Consider the following 23,245-nt stretch of genomic DNA (forward strand, 5'->3'; position numbering starts at 1 on the left):
CCTCACTGAATCTGGTTACAGACACAGAAGGGGCCACCCTCCGGCCTTTCTGATATTAAGTCACTCAGACAAAAGATGCAGACCCGCTGTCCACGCCGTGCCCCTCCCAATAAATCTGCAGAGCTTCACCACCCCACAACCAGAAAGAAATGGGTGTGAATGTGCAACAAGTGGTGGAATACGCCACCCTGTAGAACATGTTCCCTCTTTCTTTATTAGAGGCTTTGATTAACTTCAGATATCTTCACATATTCCAACCAGTGCTCAGATCTTTCCAACAGACTCCTATCCCAGCAAAAAAAATTAGGCCATTCCCTTGTGGCTTATCTATTTTATGTCTAGTAGTGTGTCTATGTTAACCCCAAACTCCTAATTTATCCCTCCTCCCCACTTCTGCTCTTGGCTGACCACAAGGGCCTCCTGGGGAGCACAGGGAGCTCTACTCAACATTCTGCAGTCACCCACCTGCGAAAAGGAACTGGAAAAGGATGCATGTGTGTGTAACTGAATCGATTTGCTGTACGCCTGAAACTAACACAAAACTGTCTATCAACTATGCTCCAATATAAAAGAAAAATCAAATTTAACAAAAGCAGTTGCTCCCATGGCCCTCAAGGAGCCTTGTTATCCTGTCCTCCACATACCTGCCTCTGGACTGCAGCCCCTACAAGCCCTCTCCCTGACTCACTCCATTCCTGTTGCCACCCTTCATTTTTATTGGGCAATCTGCTATTCAGATGATAGTAATTGATCCTTAAAATGAGAATTATGAGCAAATTGTTTGTAAACATGTTCTAAGTAAATAGCATAAATAGCAGCGGGAAGATTAAAACAAGGAAGAGTTGGTTAAAGTTCACCACTTGAGTCCCAAATTATGATTTAATGACAAGAATATTTCAATGACTTGTCAATGAATTACCAATTAGTGACAATTCTTTAAAGAGTTGAGAGGCTGTAAGAAGAAATGATTCAAGACTGAAATGTTTTCCAAGTTAATTCAAATTTACATGAATAGAATGAAAATTATACCAACAAGTATGACAAAAAGGTATGACAAGCTACCGAAGCCAAAGTACTATATATATAAGTGGTAGCATCTGAGAAACATGGAATTGACTGTCAAGGTAATCCATGTAACTGAAGCTTAGTTTCAAAATATCCATTTTAGGTTTGAGCATTTCTTTTATCTGCTTCATCATTATACCGACATGCGGTAACATAAAGATTAAAATTATTATCTTAATAGTAAAAGACTAAATTACTAATATCTGTCTATATTAAAAATTTAGAACTTAATCTCTTAACACTTCACCAGCGACACAATATCTCCACTCCAAGTGGAGCGTCTCTCGGGTCTAACTTTTATTTGCTGGATACAGAAGGTGTGCTTTTAAGCTTGTTTAGAGACCATATAGTCACAGCCTGTGTATTTTTTCATTCAACTAGATTCACCATTTAGCTAGAATCAACAATCATTTTGAATTTTCTTTTAGGAAGTCTGAAAATTATTTCTCCTTCTGGATACTTGCTTCTGCTTTCTCATTTTCATACGGACAAATTCTCTCTTTAAATGATTGCATTTGTTGATTAACTCCTATTTCCCGTCTTAGGCTGGCTATTTCATCCTGCAGCACGTGGCTTTTGCATAACAGATCTTTTGCTTTTCTGCCACTATCAGGAACCTAAGTGAAACAAAGGAAACTTGTAGTTAGTACTCAATAAAATGACATTTCACTATTTCCTCTGAAATGAAACACTAACCTGTATCTTTATACAATGAAAAGACTGCAGCAAGTGGCTCTGCAACCAGAAAAATTAAGATTTGATTCAAACCTCAAACTTTATACAAGCAGAAACTCCCTAAGGTTCAAAAACTCAATTGAAGACAAAGAATCCATGAAAGGAAAAAGAAATCCCAAGCGACTTTTCAAGAAGCTCAGAACGGAAAAGGCTTTTCTCTGAACCACAGCAAACCTAGAAGGCTTAAAATAAAGGATCTGTAGCGTTGACTACACTTAAAACTTGCATCCGATATGGAATATTTATACAATGGAAAACTACTAAGCCGTGAAAAAGAACAAAATAATGTTATTTGCATCAACAGAGATGGACCTAGACATTATCACCCAATGTGAGGTAAGCCAGACGAAGACAAATATTATATCATACTGCTTATATGTGGAATCTAAAATGAATTTGTTTACAAAACAGAAAGAGATTCACATCCACGGCTGATTCATGTCAATGTATGACAAAAACCACTACAATACTGTAAAGTAATTAGCCTCCAACTAATAAAAATAAATGGACAAAAAAAAAACAGAGACTCACAAACATAGAAAACAAACTTATGGTCACCATGGGGGAAAGGAGGGTAGGGGGAGGGAAAAATAAGGTTGGGTTTAACATATACCATTATATACAGTCAAGTGTATGTAAAATAACCAATAAGGATCTACTGTGCAACATTAGGAACTACAATTAACATTCTACTAGAAGAATCTGAAAAGGAATGTGTGTGTGTGTGTGTGTGTGTGTGTGTGTGTGTGTGTGTGTGTTACTCACTCAGTCATGTCCAACTCTTTGCAACCCGACAGACTGTAGCCTGTCAGGCGCCTCTGTCCATGGAATTCCCCAGGCAAGAATACTGGAGACGGCAGCCATTTCCTTCTCCAGGGGGTCTTCCCAACCTAAGGATCCAACCCAGGTCTCCCGCTCTGCACGTGGATTCTTTACTGTCTGAGCCAGCAGGGAACCCCCATTTACATAATATACACACATATATACATATAGGTCTCAATCACTGTGCTATATACCTGAAACTGACACAACATTGTAAATCAACTGTGATTCAATAAACACCACCATTCGCTGCCTTTAAAAACACTGCATCTGATACCTCCTATACAGTTACTTCACAGTAAGAGCCTTAGCTCTCTATATATTTAAATAGATTATATTTTGTACAGAAATTGTTTTCTTGAGACTATGCCACATTTCTAACATTTTAATAGGCAATTACAGACTTCTACCTACTGACAACTGTACTAAGCACTTCTACAAACATCAATTATCTCATTAGCGATAATGATTCTGGAAAGGAAGAAGTTAAAACTATATAAGTAAGCTGCAGGCTTTTCACCAGGTCTTCTGACTCTATTAGGCCTCTTACATCAAACCACAGTTACTTCTCTAGTACAAACATATCAGTACAAAATAATCCACCTATTTCATTCATGGTATATACACTAATGGAAAATAAGGTAAAATTTAGAGAGCTCTTCTTAGAGAATCATGAGGTTACTTTCTGTAGCAATAACTTTCATTCTCTCTTCATACTGTTTAAAATAGTAAGATGGGGGAAATACAATGAAAAACATAATAATTATCACTAAATGTATACTATGGCACATCTATCACTGTTTTCAAAAGTTCTTTGTACGGAAACAGGACACTACACAGAGCAGAGGGTTCATTTTCTCACAAGTACAAGAATGACTTCCAAAGTATGGTCTTTGGACTGCCTATAGTTTTCCTCCTTACCTTCAGTGGAGGTGATAAACTAACCTAATGATCTATCAAGGGAGGGAAATCACTACCAAATACCAGAATATGTGCAAGTAGCAAGAGTTTTTGAGTTTTATTCCCTTGTTGGGAGGGAGACTTCTATAAGTTGATTCTAAAAAAAGACCTTGTTAAAGTGTTGAAAAGTGTTTTTACAACTGATGTTGCAGCTTTTACGAACTGAAAAGCTGTAAATGATGTGAAAAGGCCGTTGACAGGGCACTGGTTACAGAAATGAGAGTGGAGCCAGGAGCAGACTCTGACTGAGACACTGGTGGTGATGCGGGCATGGAGGGACAGACGTGCTCCCCGCAGAGCAGAGGGACTTTGTCGGGTAGGGCAGTCGACGGGGGAGCACACGTGGTCTGCCTGGCCTAGACCGCAATCAGGGTCCCAGCTCCTTCGAGACAGTCGCAAAAGATCTGAGATCAGTTCCTATGGAAAATATTAAAGACCTCTCCTTGGATGAGGCCACTGTGTGTCCCTACCTGACTGATGTAGACAAATGGATCTGAACTACACACAGTGCGTTCCTGAGCTCTCCCCGAGAGGTTTCCGTTGTGGGGGATCTGCTGCGAGGACCTCGGGGATGGGTCCCGGTCCGTGTCTGAGAGGGACATTGGCTGGGGAATGAATTCCTTTGTTCTGAGATGCCACTCGAGAACTCAGCAGCATGAAGGACAATCAACTTCAAGAGTGTTTGGTTTCTACCAACTGCTGGAAAAAAATTCTACGGGGAGCATTCCTGCACCTCTCGAGGACGCCAGTTAACACCAGACCTTGAGGACTCTACTGTGAGGGAGAATCCAGCTGGGAAAGCTGGAGCCAGCTCTGCTGTTCTCGGGGCAGGTGAACTGACGGCTGACGGGCACAGAGGTAGGGGGTCCACGACCCTCACCCACCTGCCAGATTGAAGGCCAGAGGAAACTTGATGTAAAACTAGGCACAATCTTCCCTCCCCATGCCCCTTCTCTTCTAGACCTATTCACTCAAGGCAGAAGGATCTGTCGCCTGAGGCGAGTGGAGAGCTTAACCTCCAGTTTCTACAACAATCTCAACCCTGTGGTTTCTCAATAACCATCCTCATGGAAATGAAATGCAAAAAGGCAATATGGTTATCTGAGGAGGCCTTACAAATAGCTGTGAAACGAAGAGAAGCGAAAAGCAAAGGAGAAAAGGAAAGATATTCCCATTTGAATGCAGAGTTCCAAAGAATAGCCAGAAGAGATAAGAAAGCCTTCCCCAGCGATCAATGCAAACAGGGGAAAACAACAGAATGGGAAAGACTAGAGATCTGTTCAAGAAAATTAGAGATATCAAGGGAACATTTCAGGCAAAGATGGGTTCGATAAAGGACAGAAATGGTATGGACCTAACAGAAGCAGAAGATATTAAGAAGACGTGGCAAGAATACACTGAAGAACTGTACAAAAAAGATCTTCACGACCCAGATAATCACAATGGTGTGATCACTGACCTAGAGCCAGACATCCTGGAATGTGAAGTCAAGTGGGCCTTAGAAAGCATCACTATGAACAAAGCTAGTGGAAGTGATGGAATTCCAGTTGAGCTGTTTCAAATCCTCAAAGATGATGCTGTGAAAGTGCTGCGCTCAATATGCCAGCAAATTTGGAAGACTCAGCAGTGGTCACAGCATTGGAAAAGGTCAGTTTTCATTCCAATCCCTAAGAAAGGCAATCCCAAAGAATGTTCAAACTACCGCACAGTTGCACTCACCTCACACGCTAGTAAAGTAATGCCCAAAATTCGCCAAGTCAGGCTTCAGCAATACGTGAACCGAGAACTTCCAGATGTTCAAGCTGGTTTTGGAAAAGGCAGAGGAGCCAGAGATCAAATTGCCAATATCCGCTGGATCATCAAAAAAGCAAGATAGTTCCCGAAAAACATCTATTTCTGCTTTATTGACTATGCCAAAGCCGTCGACTGTGTGAATCACAAGAAACTGTGCAAAATTCTGAAGGAGATGGGCATACTAGACCACCTGACCTGCCTCTTGAGAAACCTGTATGCAGGTCAGGAAGCCACAGTTAGAACTGGACAGGGAACAATAGACTGGTTCCAAATAGGGAAAGGAGTACGTCAAGGCTGCATATTATCACCCTACTTATTTAACTTCTATGCAGAGTACATCATGAGAAACGCTGGGCTGGAAGAAGCATAAGCTGGAATTAAGATTGCCAGGAGAAATATCAATAACCTCAGATATGCAGATGACACCACCCTTATGGCAGAAAGTGAAGAGGAACTAAAAAGGCTGTTGATCAAAGTGCAAGACGACAATAAAAAAGTTGGCTTAAAGCTTAACATTCAGAAAACTAAGATCACGGCATCTGGTCCCATCACCTCATGGGAAATAGATGGGGAGACAGTGGAAACAATGGCAGACTTTATTTTTGGGGGCTCCAAAATCACTGCAGATGGTGACTGCAGCCATGAAATTAAAAGACGCTTATTCCTTGGAAGGAAAGTTATGACCAACCTAGATAGCATATTAAAAAGCTGAGACATTATTTTGCCAACAAAGGTCCGTCTGGTCAAGGCTATGGTTTGTTTCTCCAGTGGTCATGTATGGATGGGAGAGTTGGACTGTGAAGAAAGCTGAGCACCGAAAAATTGATGCTTTGGAACTGTGGTGTTGGAGAAGACTCTTGAGAGTCCCTTGGACTGTAAGGAGATCCAACCAGTCCATCCTAAAGGAGATCAGTCTTTGGTGTTCATTGGAAGGACTGATGCTGAAGCTGAAACTCCAGTACTTTGGCCACCTCATGTGAAGAGTTGACTCATTGGAAAAGACCCTGATGCTTGGAGGGATTGGGGGCAGGAGGAGGAGGGGACGACAGAGGATGAGATGGCTGGATGCATCACCGACTCGATGGGCATGAGTTTGAGTAAACTCCGGGAGTTGGTGATGGACAGGGAGGCCTGGCATGCTGCGATTCACGGGGTCGCAAAGAGTCGGACACGACTGAGCGACTGAACTGAACTGAACTGATTGTGTGAGCTACTGACGTGACCTTCTCCTCCCTCTGACTGAAAAATTGCACCCAGCTTTTCAGGATTATAGAATTCTTATTTCTGGCCTTGTTACTTGCGGGAATTTTGAATTGTTTTGCTTTTAAGAAGTAACTTAAAATTTCCTATAACACCAAACAAAATGACACTAAATAAATGGTACAACACTAAATAAAGTGGTACTTCTCCAAACAAAGGGGATATTATAAATAATATTGATGAAATAGTGTTAGAAATTTGAAATTTTCACCAAAGATTACTCTGCCTGATTCCGATTATTTCTCATAGTCCGCAGTTCCATTTTGAGTGCTGGGAGAGTGAGTTCTAGTTGTTGTTTCAACTTCTTTACTATATTTGTCTTCTTTTCTTAGCTGCTCCCTAATTTTTTCATTTGACATATTAGCATTCCTTCTATTCTTTTCTTCTTTCTTTAAAGTGAATCTGAAAAATTTAGAGAGTTCTTCTTAGAAAATCAAGGGATTATTCGCTGCTACTGCAATAATTTGCATTCCCTCTTCACAATCTTTAAAATAATAAACATGGGGGGAATACAATGAAAAACACTCAATAATGATCACTGTTGTAATGCAGAGGCTTAGGAATAAAATTGCAAAAAATTTTGTTTTTATTTGTCTTGAGAAAAATGGCTACTTCATACACCTGTGGGTGGGAACGTAAAGTCATATAAACTTTCTGAAGAACAGCTAAGAAATATAGACCACAGACCTTTCTAAAACTTCTCATACTTTAACCAAGTAAGATAATATTATTAAAGAAAAATGTATTCAAAGTAATTTAAAAGGTAGAAATGAATTTATAGAAAAGACATTCCTTGCAGTATTAAACAGAATATAGAAAAGTGAAAAACAACCGAAAGTCAATTTGGTAAATAACTATTGGGGTCTCCATTATGGTGAACTCCTGTATGGTCATGAAAATGATGATTTGGAAAAATATACATTAAATTATTAGAAGCATTCACTGTTAAGAACCTGCTACATTATTTCCAAGAATTTCACAGTCCACAATATGTTTTCTCCCCTGTAAAATCCAAGAGGATAAGTTAGTCCTTATAACACACCTACATCTCTGTAGTATTAAACGAAGCAACAGTTCAAATATTTCTTTAAAAGCGAGATGTATGGTACCTCAAGCTGCCCAGTTCTCGTTCCCACTCCGCTTTCTGGTGCTCTAACTGTGATTTCACTTCTTCGCTTTCTGACACCTCTTTTTGTAGCCCACAACCCTTACTTTTTAATTTGTGGGGTGCTCGTCTAAGGAGTTCACAGTGGCTTCTTTGAAAATCTATTAATGTTTCATGGGACAAAGTTGCATCCCGAATTTTCAACTTGCGACCAGAATCTGCATGACAAAGAAAACAAAGATAGAAACAAACAAACAAAAATGTATGTGAGTAAAATTTGAATATAAAGGACTGTGCCTTTCACAGTCACTCATCCAGGCACTGAACAAATATTAAGTGTCTGTAATGGGGAATAGACACTTCACTGGAGCAACCGTGAAGAGAGACCCTGCGTCCAAGGTAAGAGAAACCCAGGTAAGACGGTGGGCATTCAGAGAGGGGATCAGGGGGCAGACAGACTAAAACTATAGTCATGGACTACTAGCCAATCTGATCACATGGACCACAGCCTTGTCTAACTCAATGAAACTAAGCCATGCCGTATGGGGCCACCCAAGACGGAAGGGTCATGGTGGAGAGGTCTGAAAGAATGTGGTCCACTGGAGAAGGGAATGGCAAACCACTTCAGTATTCTTGCCTTGAGAATTCCATGAACAGGATGAAAAGGCAAAGAGATAGGACACTGAAAGATGAACTCCCCAGGTCAGCAGGTGTCCCATATGCAACTGGAGATCAGTGGAGAAAGAACTCCAGAAAGAATGAAGGGATGCAGCCAAAGCAAAAATAACCCAGTTGTGAATGGGACTGGTGATAGAAGCAAGATTCGATGCTGTAAAGAGTAATATTGCATGGGAACCTGGAATGTTAGGTTCATGAATCAAGGGAAATTGGAAGTGGTCAAGCAGGAGATGACAAGAGTGAACATCGACATTCTAGGAATCAGAGAACTAAGATGGACTGGAATGGGTGAATTTAACTCAGATGATCATTATATCTACTACTGTGGAAGGAATCCCTTAGAAGAAAAAGAGTAGCCATCATAGTCAACAAAAGAATCCGAAATGGAGTCCTTGGATGCAATCTCAAAAATGACAGAATGATCTCCGCTCGTTTCCAAGACAAACCACTCAATATCACGGTAATTCAAGTCTATGCCCCAACCAGTAACACCAAAGAAGCTGAAATGGAACAGTTCTATGAAGACCTACAAGACCTTCTAGAACTAACACCCAAAAAAGATGTCCTTTTCATTACAGGGGACTGAAATGCAAAAGTAGGAAGTCAAGAAACACCTGGAGTAACAGGCAAATTTGGCCTTGCAGTACAGAAGGAAGCAGGGCAAAGGCTAATAGGTTCTGCCAAGAAAACACACTGGTCATAGCAAACACTCTCTTCTAACAACATAAGAGAAGACTCTACCCATGGACATCACCAGGTGGTCGACACCGAAATCAGACTGATTATATGCTTTGCAGCCAAAGATGGAGAAGCTCTATACAGTCAGCAGAAACAAGACCGGGAGCTGACTGTGGCTCAGATCATGAACTCCTTATTGCCAAATTCAGACTGAAATGGAAGAAAGTGGAGAAAAACAGTAGACCATTCAGGCATGACCTAAATCAAATCCCTTAGGACTACACAGTGGAAGTGTGAAATGCATTTCAGGGACTAGATCTGATAAACACAGTGCCTGATGAATTATGGATGGAGGTTCGTGACATTCTACAGGAGACAGGGATCAAGACCATCCCCAAAAAGGCAATGCAAAAAAGCAAAATGGCTGTCTGAGGAGGCCTTCCAAATAGCTGGGAAAAGACAGGAAGCAAAAAGCAAAGGAGAAAAGGAAAGATATGCCCAGCTGAATGCAGAGTTCCAAAGTATAGCAAGGAGAGATAAGAAAGCCCTCCTTAGCAATCAATGCAAAGAAATAGAGGAAAACAAGAGAATGGGAAAGACTAGAGATCTCTTCAAGAAAATTAGAGAAACCAAGGGAATATTTCATGCAAAGATGGGCTCAATAAAGGGCAGAAATGGCAGGGACCTAACAGAAGCAGAAGCTGTTAAGAAGATGGCGAGAATACACAGAACTGTACAAAAAAGATCTTCATGACCCAGATAATCACGATGGTGTGATCACTCACCTAGAGCCAGACATCCTGGAATGTGAAGTCAAGTGGGCGTTAGAAAGCATCACTACGAACAAAGCTAGTGTTGGTGATGGAATTCCAGTTGAGCTATTTCAAATCCTCAAAGATGATGCCGTGTAGGTGCTGCACTCAATATGCCAGCAAATATGGAAAGTCCACCAGTGGCCACAGGACTGGAAAAGGTCAGTTTTCATTCCAATCCCAAAGAAAGGCAGTGCCAGAGAATGCTCAAACTACCCCACAATTGCACTCATATGACATGCTAGTAAAGAAATGCTCAAAAGTCTCCAAGCCAGGCTTCGGCAACATGAGAATCGTGAACTTCCAGATGTTCAAGTTGGTTTTAAGAAAAGGCAGAGGAGCCAGAGATCAAATTGCCAACATCCGATGGATCTGAAAAAACATGAGAGTTCCAGAAAAACATCTATTTCTGCTTTATTGACTATGCCAAAGCTTTTGACTGTGTGGATCACAATCAACTGTGCAAAATTCTGAAAGAGATGGGCATACCAGACCATCTGATCTGCCTCTTGAGAAACCTATATGCAGGTCAGGAAGCAACAGTTAGAACTGTACATGGAACAACAGACTGGTTCCAAATAGGAAAAGGGGTATGTCAAGGTTGTATATTGTCACCCTGCCGATTTAACTTATATGCAGAGCACATCATGAGAAACGCTAGGCTGGAAGAAGCACAAACTGGAATCAAGATTGCCAGGAGAAATATCAATAACCTCAGATATGCAGATGACACCACCCTTATGGCAGAAAGTAAAGAAGAAGTAAAGAGCGTCTTGATGAAAGTGAAAGAGGAGAGTGAAAAAGTGGCCTTATAGCTCAGTTTTCAGAAAACTAAGATCATGGCATCCGGTCCCAACACATGAAGTGGGCAAATAGAGGGGGAAACAGTGGAAACAGTGTCAGACTTTATTTTTCTGGGCTCCAAAGTCACTGCAGATGGTGACTGCAGCCATGAAATTAAATGACACTTACTCCTTGGAAGGAAAGTTATGACCAACCTAGATAGCATATTAAAAAGCAGAGACATTACTTTGCCAACAAAGGTCCATCTGGTCAAGGCTATGGTTTTTCCAGTGGTCACGTATGGATGGGAGAGTAGGACTATAAGAAGACTCTTGAGAGTCCCTTGGACTGCAAGGAGATCCAACCAGTCCATCCTAAAGGAGATCAGTCCTGGGTGTTCATTGGAAGGACTGATGCTGAAGCTGAAACTCCAATACTGTGGCCACCTGATGCGAAGAGTGGACTCATTGGAAAAGACCCCGACGCTGGGAAAGATTGGGGGCAGGAGGAGAAGGGGACGACAGAGGATGAGATGGCTGGATGGCATCATCGACTTGATGGACATGGGTTTGGTTGGACTCTGGGAGTTGGTGATGGACAGGCAGGCCTGGCGTGCTGCGATTCATGGGGTCACAAAGAATCGGACACGACTGAGTGACTGAACTGAATAATGTGGAAGACACTATTCTAAGGTCTGAAGATAAACAGGCGCCCCTGGCTCTTGTTTAGCTTGAAGTCTAGCACAAGAGAAAGAAAAATCAAATAATTATGACCTCAGGATAGATACTACCAGAAAAGAGAGTTCTATGAAAACAGAACAGAGCTTGACACAGACTGGGTCCAGGAAACTTTTCCCTGGGGAAGAGATGTCACACTGAGAAATGAAGGATGAGCAGGAAGTGGTAAGCAGAGGAGGAGGAACAACCCTGTGGACAGTCTCCAGCTGCCATATGTCTCTAACCTAGGCAGAGTGAACAGCTACCGATTTACCTTCCTGAGTGGAGCAAGCAAAAACAATACCAGCAAAATACATCAAACAATGGTTTTCATGACAAAGGACTTCAGGGAATGAAGGACAATGATCCCGGAAACACACGAGGTTTGCCTAAGGGACGTCCCAGCTCATTGCCTGGAGAGAATTTCCAGGCCCTGACACAGGGAGAAGGAATGGCAGCTCAGTTCACTGGCCTCCCCAAGTGGAGGTGATGAAGATGAGAATCTGGGGAAACCAACTCGGGCAGAGATCACAGGTCAGAACCGTGGAGAGGAGAGGGTGGAACACAGAACAAAGACCCTGGAGATCTGAGGACGAGTCCCTTGGATATTAAGCAGAGGAACGAACAGTGCACATGTGTGAGAAACCACCTGAGACCAGGGAGAGACCATCTGAAAAGACTACAGGAGACCGTGCCTAGTGCTCGCTCACTCCTAGGAACTCTATCTATTCTCCTGAACCAGCCTGGAAAAACTCCTACGTACCAGCAGAATGAACAGGGCAGTCAGCAAGGTCTTGCCTCCAAGGCAGGAAATAATGAGCCCTAGCCCCAGGGCCCCTCTGGATGCATCGAGCAAATCGTGAGAAGCAAGAGCACAGAAGGATCTCTGGAAAACTCTCAATATTTGGAAAGTAAATCACACGGATCAAAGAGCTAATGAAAAGAGAAAGGACAAAGTATTTTGAACTGAAGGAAAATGAAAATGCTAATACCAGCAGACATTTTAGGGAACTGACAAGCTGATTCTAAAATTCAGTAGAAAGAAGGGTAAAAACTAAAACCAGATGGAACTACACAATTATGACCTTTAACCATACAGCCAAGAGAGGCAACAGTTGGGCTTTAAGCAAGGGGGTAGCATGATGAGACCTGAATGTTTAAAAATCGGCAATAATTACAGTTGCTGTGCAGACCGAGGTTCTGCCAGGTGGAGTGGCAGGGGAAGAAGTCCTGAGATTATTTCAGTTACTCTAGGAGGAAAATGATGCTGACCTGACCGTGGGTGAAGGCACAGGAAAGAAGAAGCATCAACAGAACGTGCAGTGAGTGAGAAGGATCACAGGCCTGTGGCTCAGGGTATACACTCACTTTCATGTCCTTTTAATGCAAAACATGCTTCTGAGATGCACAGCACTGTAACATATCTCTGGCTCTAGAGCAGAACTGACAAGGTGTGCATATATCACTACTCTATACACAGACAGGCTTTCTGGTAACATTTACACTGCGGTCCTACCTTTACACCCCACGTCGAGAGGTTCTACTTGCAATGTGGAATTCGTGGAGTAAAGCACGTCGCCATCCTCAGAAACAGTCTCAGACGATTGAGTTAAGTCATCGAGGTCGTTCACATAATCAATTTGTTCTTTGACCTACATGTAAATAATACTGTTTCACAATGTCCTTAAAATATGTATAAAATATACAAAGTGTACAGAGGTGATAAATCTCTGTATCAAACCAGACATTTCTTAATAGAAGAGATTTGTGTGCCTACCAGGCTCCTCCATCCATGGGATTCTCCAGGCAAGAATACTGGAGTGGGTTGCCATGCCTTCCTTCCCAACTCAGGGATCAAACCCAGGTCTCCCACTGCAGGCCGATTCTTCACCACTCAGCCACAATGAGATACCACCTCACACCAGTCAGAATGGCCATCATCAAAAAGTCTACAAACAATGAACGGTGGAGAGGGTGTGGAGGCTGCTGGTGGGAAGGTAAATTGATACAACCACTATGGAAGATGGTATGCAGATTCCTTCAGAAACTGGAATAAAACCACCATATGACCCAACAGCAATCCCACTCCCAGGAGTATACCCTGAGGAAACCAAAATGGAAAAGACACATCCACTCTGATTTTCATTGCAGTGCTATTTATGATAGCTAGAACATGGAATCAACTTAGATGGCCATTGACAGATGAATGGATGAAGATGTGGTGGTACATATATACAAAGGAACATTACTCAGCTGTAAAAAGGAACGCATTTGAGTCAGTTCTAATGAGGTGGATGAACCTAGAGTCTATTATACATAGTGAGGTAAGTCAGAAATATCATATACTAATGCATATGTATGGAATCTAGAAAGATAGTACTGATGAATTTATCTGCAGGGCAGCAATGGAGAAACAGACAGAGAAAAGACTTATAGGCACGGGGGAAGGGGAAGAGGGGAGAGGGTGAGATGGATGGAAAGAATAACATGGAAACTTACAATTCCATCTGTAAAACAGATAGCCAATGGGAATTTGCTCTATCACTCTGGGAACTCAAGAGGGGCTCTGCAACAATCTAGAAGGATGGGATGGCGAGGGAGATGGAGGGGGGTTTGGGAGGGAGCGGATGTGGGTGTACCTATGGCTGATTCTTGTTGATGTATGACAGAAAACAACAAAATTCTGGGAAGCAATTATCCTTAGTTAAGAATAAATGAATTTTTTACAACCCTATTTGAACATTCACAAGGTGGACTGTTTCTTTCCCTGTAAACAGTACACTGACGACTCTAATTTCCTATCTATGTCTTCTGGAATGGCAGGTAAAGATGAAAGGAATGATCTAGACATTAAAAAAAAAAAGGAGTAAAACGATGATTATCCACGTTGAAGGTTTAAAAGTTTTCAAATACATTTATGATGATCAAGCAGGACTCAATAATCACACCGGGAAAGGAAGAAGAAACTAAAAAAATCAAGTAACCACAATGACTAACTTTCTGATATGGAAGAATTTACATGTTAGTTTCACAGGTATAACAAAGAATTGACATGGTAATTTAACATCTATAAACACTGAAATTAATAAAGTTTCTTAAAAATAACATGGGGGGTGGTCCTAAGATGGCAGAGGAACAGTACAGGGAGACCACTTTCTCCCTCACAAATTCATCGAAAGATCATTTGAATGCTGAGCAAACTCCAGAAAACAACTTCTGAATGCTGGCAGAGAACATCAGGCACCCAGAAAGTCAGGCCATTGTCTTCGAAAGGAGGTAGGACAAAATATAAAAGATAAAAAGAGAGACAAAAGAGGTAGGGATAGAGATCCATCCCAGGAAGGGAGTCTTAAAAGAGGAGAAGTTTCCAAACACCAGGAAACACTCTCACCGGCGGGTCTGTGGGGAGATTTGGAATGTCAGAGGGCAACGTAACCAGGAGGAAAAATAAATAAATAAATAAATAAACCCCACAGATTAGGTGCCTAACGGCAACTCCCAGTGCTCGCATCCACCACCAGCAGGAGGGGCTGCATTGCTTATGTTGAGGACCAGGCCTGAATGCCCTGAGGGCAATCTGAGGGAACTAACATGAGATAGCAACCTAAACTGTAGGACAGCCAGAGAGAGAGAAAGAGAACTATCCCGCAAAAAGCCCTAAACTAAGGCACTGCCAGGTCCGCTCACAGAACAAAGCACTGAGTGAATACCAGAGGAGAGCTAGCCCACTGCAGACGGGCTCATCCCTCGCCGGAGGCAGGGAGGCAGGAGGCGGGCAGCCAGAGCTGGAAAGGGCAAACTCGGCCCCAGAGAGGCATCCTTTACCAAACTGCAAGCACGCACCGTCACTAACCAAAGCTTCTTGGGATTCTGAATGGTTGACATCTGCCGGGTGGGTCGCAGCCAGAGATCAGCTCCCCAGAAGAGACACACGGCACACCAGAGATGGCCACGCCCACTGCCACCCAGGAAACTCAGTGGCTGGGACCGGGGAGGTTGTAAGACGCACCCCCCACCTGGGGAGATGACGCTCACCAAGCACCTGGTCACCTGAGCTGCTCAGACCTGCGAGGGGCACAAAACACAGGCCCAACCGAGTCTGCACCTTTGTGGAGTACACGAGAACCTGAACCTGAGCGGCCTAGACCTGGGAAGTGCACACAATCCAGGGCCCGCCTCAGACAGTTCCCCGGCAGAGCAACCTAGAGCCTGAGAAGTGTAGACTGGGAAAGCGCACACGCCATGAGCGGGGGCAAACCCAGTGCGGCCTAGACACTGTGCGCACTCCCCACACACGCCGGTGATATTTGTTCGCAGGGTTCCTCTGTCCCCAAAGCAGAACTGAACAAGTGAGCCTAAATAAGTGACCACCTTCGCCCCTTGTGTCTGAACATTAGATAATTGAAGAGACCTGCAAACAGAAAAAGCTAAAACAAACAGAGGGAACCGCTTTGGAAATGACAGGTGCAACAGATTAAAACCCTGAAGTTAGCAGCGACTATGTTGGAAGGGGCCAATAGACCTTGAGAGGTATAAGCTGGATAAAGGAACTATGTGAAACTGGACTGACCCCACACTGCCCGCAACAGCTCCAGAGAAATTCCTAGATCTATTTGTACTATTATCAGGTTTTAAATATTTTTTTTTATTTTTAAGTCCTCTATTACTCCTTTAATTTTCATTTTTACAACCTACTGTTACCTTGCCAAAAAAAAAAAGACCCTATTTGAAAAGCAAACTTCATATATATATATTTTATAATTTTCTGTGACTTTGCTTTCTTTTTTTAATATTGTGTTTTTGAGAGTCTAACCTCTACTCTAGATTTTTAATCTTTGCTTTTTGGCATTTGTTATCAATTTTGTACCTTTAAGCCCTCAATCTTCAGTACCCATTTTCACTTGGGAGTGTGATTACTGGCTTGATTGCTCTCTCCCCCTTTTGACTCTCCTTTGTCTCCACCAGGTCACCCCTATCTCCGCCCTCTCCTTTCTCTTTTCTACCCAACTCTGTGAATCTCTGTGTGTGTTCTGGGCTGTGCAGAACACTTAGGGAACTGATTAGTGGCTGGATCTGTCTCTCTCCTTTTGATGCCCCCTTTTATCCTCCTGGCCACCTCTGTCTCCTTCCTCCCTCTTCTCTTCTCTGTGCAACTCCGTGAACCTCTCTGAGGGGTCCAGACTGTGGAGAGCACATAGGGAAGTGATTACTGGCTAGCTTGCTCTCTCCCCTTTTGATTCCCCCTCTTCTCCTCCTGGTCACTTCTATCTCCCTCCTCCCTCTTCTCTTCTCCATGGAACTCTGTGAACCTCTCTGGGGATCCCTCAGTGTGGAGAAACTTTTCGTCATTAACCTAGACATTTTATCATCAGTGCTGTATAGATGGAGAAGTCTTGAGGCTACTGTAAGAATAAGACTGAAAACCAGAGGCAGGAGGCTTAAGTCCAAAACCTGAGAACACCAGAGAACCCCTGACTCCTGGCAACATTAATCCAAAAGCCTCATCCAAAAGCCTCCATACCTACACTGAAACCAAGCACCACCCAAGAGCCAACAAGTTCCAGAGCCAAACACAGCACGCAAATTCTCCAGCAACACAGGAACATATCCCTGAGCTTCAATATACAGGCTGTCCAAAGGCACACCAAACACATAGACATCTCAAAACTCACTACTGGACACTTCATTGCACTTCAGAGAGAAGAGATCCAGCTCCCCCCCACCCACCAGAACACCGACGCAAGCTTCCTGAACCAGGAAACCTTGACAAGCCACCTGTCCATCCCCACCCACAGTGAGGAACCTCCACAATAAAGAGGAACCACAAACTGCCAGAATACAGAAAGGCCACCCCAAACACAGCAATCTAAACAAGATGAAAAGGCAGAGAAATACTGAGCAGGTAAGGGAACAGGATAAATGCCCACCAAACCAAACAAAAGAGGAGGAGAGATAGGGAAGTACCTGAAAAAGAATTCCGAAGAATGATAGTGAAAATGATCCAAAATCTTGAAAACAAAACGGAGTTACAGATAAATAGCCTGGAGACAAGGATTGAGAAGATGCAAGAAATGTTTAACAAGAACCTAGAAGAAATACAAAAGAGTCAGTCAATAATGAATAATGCAATAAATGAGATCAAAAACACTCTGGAGGGAACCAACAGTAGAATAGCAGAGGCAGAAGATAGGGTAAGTGAGGGAGAAGATAGAATGGTAGAAATAAATGAGGCAGAGAGAAAAAAAAAATAACTGAAAGAAATGAGGACAACTTCAGGGACCTCTGGGACAATGTTAAACACTCCAACATTCGAATCATAGGAGTCCCAGAAGACGAAGACAAAAAGAAAGACCATGAGAAAATACTTGAGGAGACAATAATTGAAAACTTCCCTAAAATGGGGAAGGAAATAGTCACCAAAGCCCAAGAGGCCCAGAGGGTCCCAAACAGGATAAATCCAAGGCAAAACACCCCAAGATACAAATTAATCAAATTAACAAAGATCAAACACAAAGAACAAATATTGAAAGCAGCAAGGGAAAAACAACAAACAACACACAAAGCGATCCCCATAAGGATAACAGCTGATCTTTCAATAGGAACTCTTCAGGCCAGAAGGGAATGGCAGGACACACTTAAAGTGCTGAAAGAGAAAAACCTACAAGCCAGATTACTGTACCCAGCAAGGATCTCATTCAAATATGAAGGAGAAATCAAAAGCTTTACAGACAAGTAAAAGCTGAGAGAATTCAGCACCACCAAACCAGCTCTTCAACATATGCTAGAGGATCTTCTCTAGACAGGAAACACAGAAAGGGTGTATAAGCTCAAACCCAAAACAACAAAGTAAATGACAACAGGATCATACTTATCAATAATTACCTTAAATGTAAATGGGTTGAATGCCCCAACCAAAAGACAAAGACTGGCTGAATGGATACAAAAACAAGACCACTACATATGTTGTCTACAAAAGACCCACCACCTCAAAACAAGGGACACATACAGACTGAAAGTGACGGGCTGGAAAAAGATATTCCACGCAGACAGAGACCAAAAGAAAGCAGGAGTAGCAATACTCATATCAGATAAAATAGTCTTTAAAATAAAGGCTGTGAAAAGAGACAAAGGTGGACACTACATAATGATCAAAGGATCAATCCAGGAAGAAGACATAACAATTATAAATATATATGCACCCAACAGAGGAGCACCACAATATGTAAGGCAAATGCTAACAAGTATGAAAGGGGAAGTTAACAATAACACAATAATAGTAGGAGACTTTAATACCTGCACTCACATCTATGGATATTTCAACTAAACAGAAAATTAACAAGGAAACACAAACTTTAAATGACACAATGGACCAGCTAGACCCAACTGATATCTATAGGACATTTCACCCCAAAACAATGAATTTCACCTTTCTCTCAAGTGCACATGGAACCTTCTCCAGGACAAATCACGTCCTGGGTCATAAATCTAGCCTTGGTAAATTTTAAAAAGCTGAAATCATTCCAAGCATCTTTTCTGACCACAATGCAGAAAGATTAGAGGTCCATTAAAGGAGAAAACCTACTAAAAATGCCAACGAATGGAGGCTGAACAACACGCTCCTGAAAAACCAATAAATCACAGAAGAAATCAAAAAAGAAATCAAAATATGCATAGACATGAATGAAAACAAAAACAGAACAATCTAAACCTTATGGGACCCAGTAAAAGCAATGCTAAGGGGAAGGTTCATAGCAATACAGGCTTACCTCAAGAAACAAGAAAAAAGTCAAATAAATTACCTAACTCTACACCTAAAGCAACTAGAAAAGGAAGAAATGAAGAACCCATGGGTTAGTAGAAGGAAATAAATCTTAAAAATCGGGGCAGAAATAAATGCAAAAGAAACAAAAGAGACCATAGCAGAAATCAACAGAGCTAAAAGCCAGTTCTTTGAGAAGATTTAAAAAAAAAAAATTGACAAACCATTAGTCACAGTCCTCAAGAAACAAAGGGAGAAAAATCAAATCAACAAAATTAGAAATGAAAATGGAGAGATCACAAAAGACAACACAGAAATACAACGGATCATAGGAGGCGACGATCAGCAACTATATGCCAATAAAATGGACAACTTGGAAGAAATGAACAAATTCGTAGAAAAGTATCTTTCCCAAACTAAACCAGGAAGAAATAGAAAATCATACCAGACCCATCACGAGCACAGAAGTCGAAACTGTAATCAGAAGTCTTCCAGCAAACAAAAGCCCAGGACCAGATGACTTCACAGCTGAATTCTACCAAAAATTTAGAGAAGTGCTAACACCTATCCTACTCAAACTCTTCCAGAAAACTGCAGAAGAACGTAAACTTCCAAACTCATTCTGTGAGGCCACCATCACCCTCATACAAAAACCTGACAAAGATGCCACAGGAAAAGAAAACTACAGGCCAATATCATTGAGGAACGTAGATGCGAAAATCCTTAACAAAATTCTAGCAAACAGAATCCAACAACATATTAAAAAGATCATACATCATGGCCAAGTGGGCTTTAACCCAGGGATGCAAGGATTCTTCAATATCCACAAATCAACCAATGTAATACACTACATTAACAAATTGAAAGATAAAAACCATATGAATATCTCAATAGATGCAGAGAAAGACATTGACAAAATTCAACATCCATTTATGATTAAAAAAAAAAAAAAACCTCCAGAAATCAGGAATAGAAGGAACATACCTCAACACAATAAAAGTTATATATGACAAACCCATAGGAAACATTATCCTCAATGGTGAGAAATTGAAAGCATTTCGCCTAAAGTCAGGAACAAGACAAGGGTGCCCACTCTCACCACTACTATACAACATACTTTTGGAAGTGTTGGCCACAGCAATCAGAGCAGAAAAAGAAATAAAAGGAATTCAGATAGGAAAAGAGGAAGTAAAACTCTCACTGTTTGCAGATGACATGATCTTCTACATAGAAAACCCTAAAGACTCTACCAGAAAATTCCTAGAGCTAACCAATGCATAAAGTAAAGTTGCAGGATATAAAATTAACACTCAGAAATCCCTTGCATTCCTATATACTAAGAATAAGGAAACAGAAAGAGAAATTAAGGAAACAATTCCATTCACCATTGCAACGAAAAGAATAAAATACTTAGGAATATACCTACCTAAAGAAACAAAAGACCTATATATAGAAAACAATAAAACACTGCTGAAAGAAATCAGAGAGGACACAAATAGATGGAGAAATATACCATGTTCATGGACTTAAAGAATCAATATAGTGAAAATGAGCACACTAGTCAAAGCAATCTATAGATTCAATGCAATCCCTATCAAGCTACCAACGGTATTTTTCACAGAACTAGAACAAACAATATCACGATTTGTATGCAAATACAAGAAACCTCGAATAGCCAAAGCAATCTTGAGAAAGAAGAATGGAACTGGAGGAGTCAACCTGCCTGACTTCAGGCTATACCACAAAGCTACAGTCATCAAGACAGTATGGTACTGGCACAGAGACAGAATAGATGAATGGAACAAAATAGAAAGCCCAGAGATAAACCCTTGTACCTATGGACACCTTATCGATGACAAAGGAGGCAAGAATATACAATGGAGAAAAGACAATCTCTTTAACAAGTGGTGCTGGGAAAACTGGTCAATCACTTGTAAAAGAATCAAACTACAACACTTTCTAACACCATACACATACATAAACATAAATAAACTCAAAACGGCTTTAAGATCTAAACGTTAAGACCAGAAACTATAAAACTCCTAGAGGAAAACATAGGCAAAACACTCTGACATAAATCATGGCAGGATCCTCTATGCCCCACCTCCCAGAGTAATGAAAATAAAGGCAAAAATAAACAAATGGGACCTAATTAAACTTAAAAGCTTCTGCACAACAAAGGATACTATACGCAAGGTGAAAAGACAGCCTTCAGAATGGGAGAAAATGAGAGCGAATGAAGCAACTGACAAAGAATTAATCTCAAAAATATACAAGCAGCTCTTGCAGCTCAATTCCAGAAAAATAAACGACCCAATCAGAAAATGGGCCAAAGAAATAAACAGACATTTCTCCAAAGAAGACATACAGATGGCTAACAAACACATGAAAAGATGCTCAACATCACTCATTATCAGAGAAACACAAATCAAAACCACAATGAGGTACCATCTTACTCCAGTCAGAATGGCTACAAACAGTAAATGCTGGAGGGAGTGTGGAGAAAAGGGAACTTTCTTACACTGTTGGTGGGAATGCAAACTAGTACGGCCACTATGGAGAACAGTGTGGAGATTCCTTAAAAATATGGAAATAGAACTGCCATATGACCCAGCAATCCCACTCCTGGGCATACACACCGAGGAAACCAGAAGTGAAAGAGACACGTGTACCCCAGTGTTCATCGCCGCATTGCTTACAATAGCCAGGACGTGGAAGCAACCTAGATGTTCATCAGCAGACGAATGGATAAGAAAGCTGTGGTATATATATACACAATGGAATATTACACAGCCATTAAAAAGAATGCATTTGAATCAGTTCTAATGCGGTGGATGAAACTGGTGCCTATTATACAGAGTGAAGTTAAGTCAGAAAGAAAAAAACACCAACTCAGTAATATTAACACATACACAGGGAATTTAGAAAGATGGTAATGATGACCCTATATGTGAGACAGAAAAAAAGACACAGACGTATAGAACAGTCTTTTGGACTCTATGGGAGAAGGCGAGGGTGGGATGATTTGAGAGAACAGCACTGGAACATACATATTATCATATGTGAAACAGATTGCCAGTCCAGGTTGGATGCATGAGACAGGGTGCTCAGGGCTGGTACACTGGGATGACCCTGAGGGATGGGATGGGGAGGGAGTTGGGAGGGGGGGTTCAGGATGGGGAACACATTGTACATTCATGGCTGATTCATGTCAACGTATGGCAAAACCACTACAATATTATAAAGTAATTAGCCTCCAGTTAAAATAAAAGATAAATAAATAAAAATAGCAAGGAATGCACATGTTGCCAGAGATATTTTTAAAAGAAAAAATATCCTCCATAGATAATTTTATAAACTCTGGTGGTATTTTTTCTTTCTTTATGATTTTATAATAACAAGTAGTCTAAATAAGAAAAAAGCATAAGTCATGATTTCATTCACTTAATGTATGTAATTATTTGCTGACATTCAGAAAAAAGAAATCAGAATTTCTGCAGAGGAAAAAATACAGTTAGTTCTCCAGTTTTTCTTTCAGATTGTTGCAGCTGAAAATTTTCTCATTTAATGAAAAGAGATTAAGAATTTCATTTATAAAATTATAAATTACAATTTTAGTAAAAAGGATAGATAGAATGCATATTTATTTCCTCTTTATTTTCAGAAAGATCTAAAACACCCACCAAGGTTATAGCAAACAGTTTAAGATAAATTAGGTGAGTACATTTAAGTATATAGTGTCAGACACGAATGAGCGACTGAACTGAACTGAAGTTAGAAACCACAAGAAACAGAAGGGCCAAAAATTCTTAATTCATAATACATCTCCTAAGGCCTAAAACAGGGCCCATCTTGAATTCTCATTAAACGAAAGCTCTGCTAGGTTAAATAGAAGACATTGCTTCATTAATTTCAAAGTGAGATTTTTTTTTTCTTTAAAGAGAAATCACTTCAAATTTAAATGGACTTCCAGAGGGAACTATATTAAAAAAACATATATACATACACAAGTATAAACAAATCACGTTACTGTACACCCGAAACTTACACGGCATTTTAAACTGACTACACTTCAATC

General features: G+C 41.2%; 1 protein-coding gene across 4 annotated transcripts in view; it reads right to left on the reverse strand.

The window, feature by feature from the left end:
* LOC136159098 (ankyrin repeat domain-containing protein 7-like) overlaps positions 1–23,245 on the reverse strand; it is a 55,512-nt gene that overhangs the window by 15,042 nt on the left and 17,225 nt on the right. For all 4 annotated transcript variants that reach the window (XM_065920917.1, XM_065920918.1, XM_065920915.1 and 1 more), the window contains 3 exons: positions 12,925–13,060; positions 7,746–7,959; positions 6,863–7,038 (listed from right to left, as the gene is read on the reverse strand). Coding sequence is in view for 2 of the 4 variants with exons in the window: in XM_065920915.1 (XP_065776987.1) it covers positions 6,873–7,038; positions 7,746–7,959; positions 12,925–13,060 (516 nt within the window). In the remaining 2 variants the exon portion in view is untranslated. The remainder of the gene's footprint in view (positions 1–6,862; positions 7,039–7,745; positions 7,960–12,924; positions 13,061–23,245) is intronic.

The sequence above is a fragment of the Muntiacus reevesi genome, chromosome 2, assembly GCF_963930625.1.
Source record: "Muntiacus reevesi chromosome 2, mMunRee1.1, whole genome shotgun sequence".
NCBI lineage: Eukaryota > Metazoa > Chordata > Mammalia > Artiodactyla > Cervidae > Muntiacus > Muntiacus reevesi.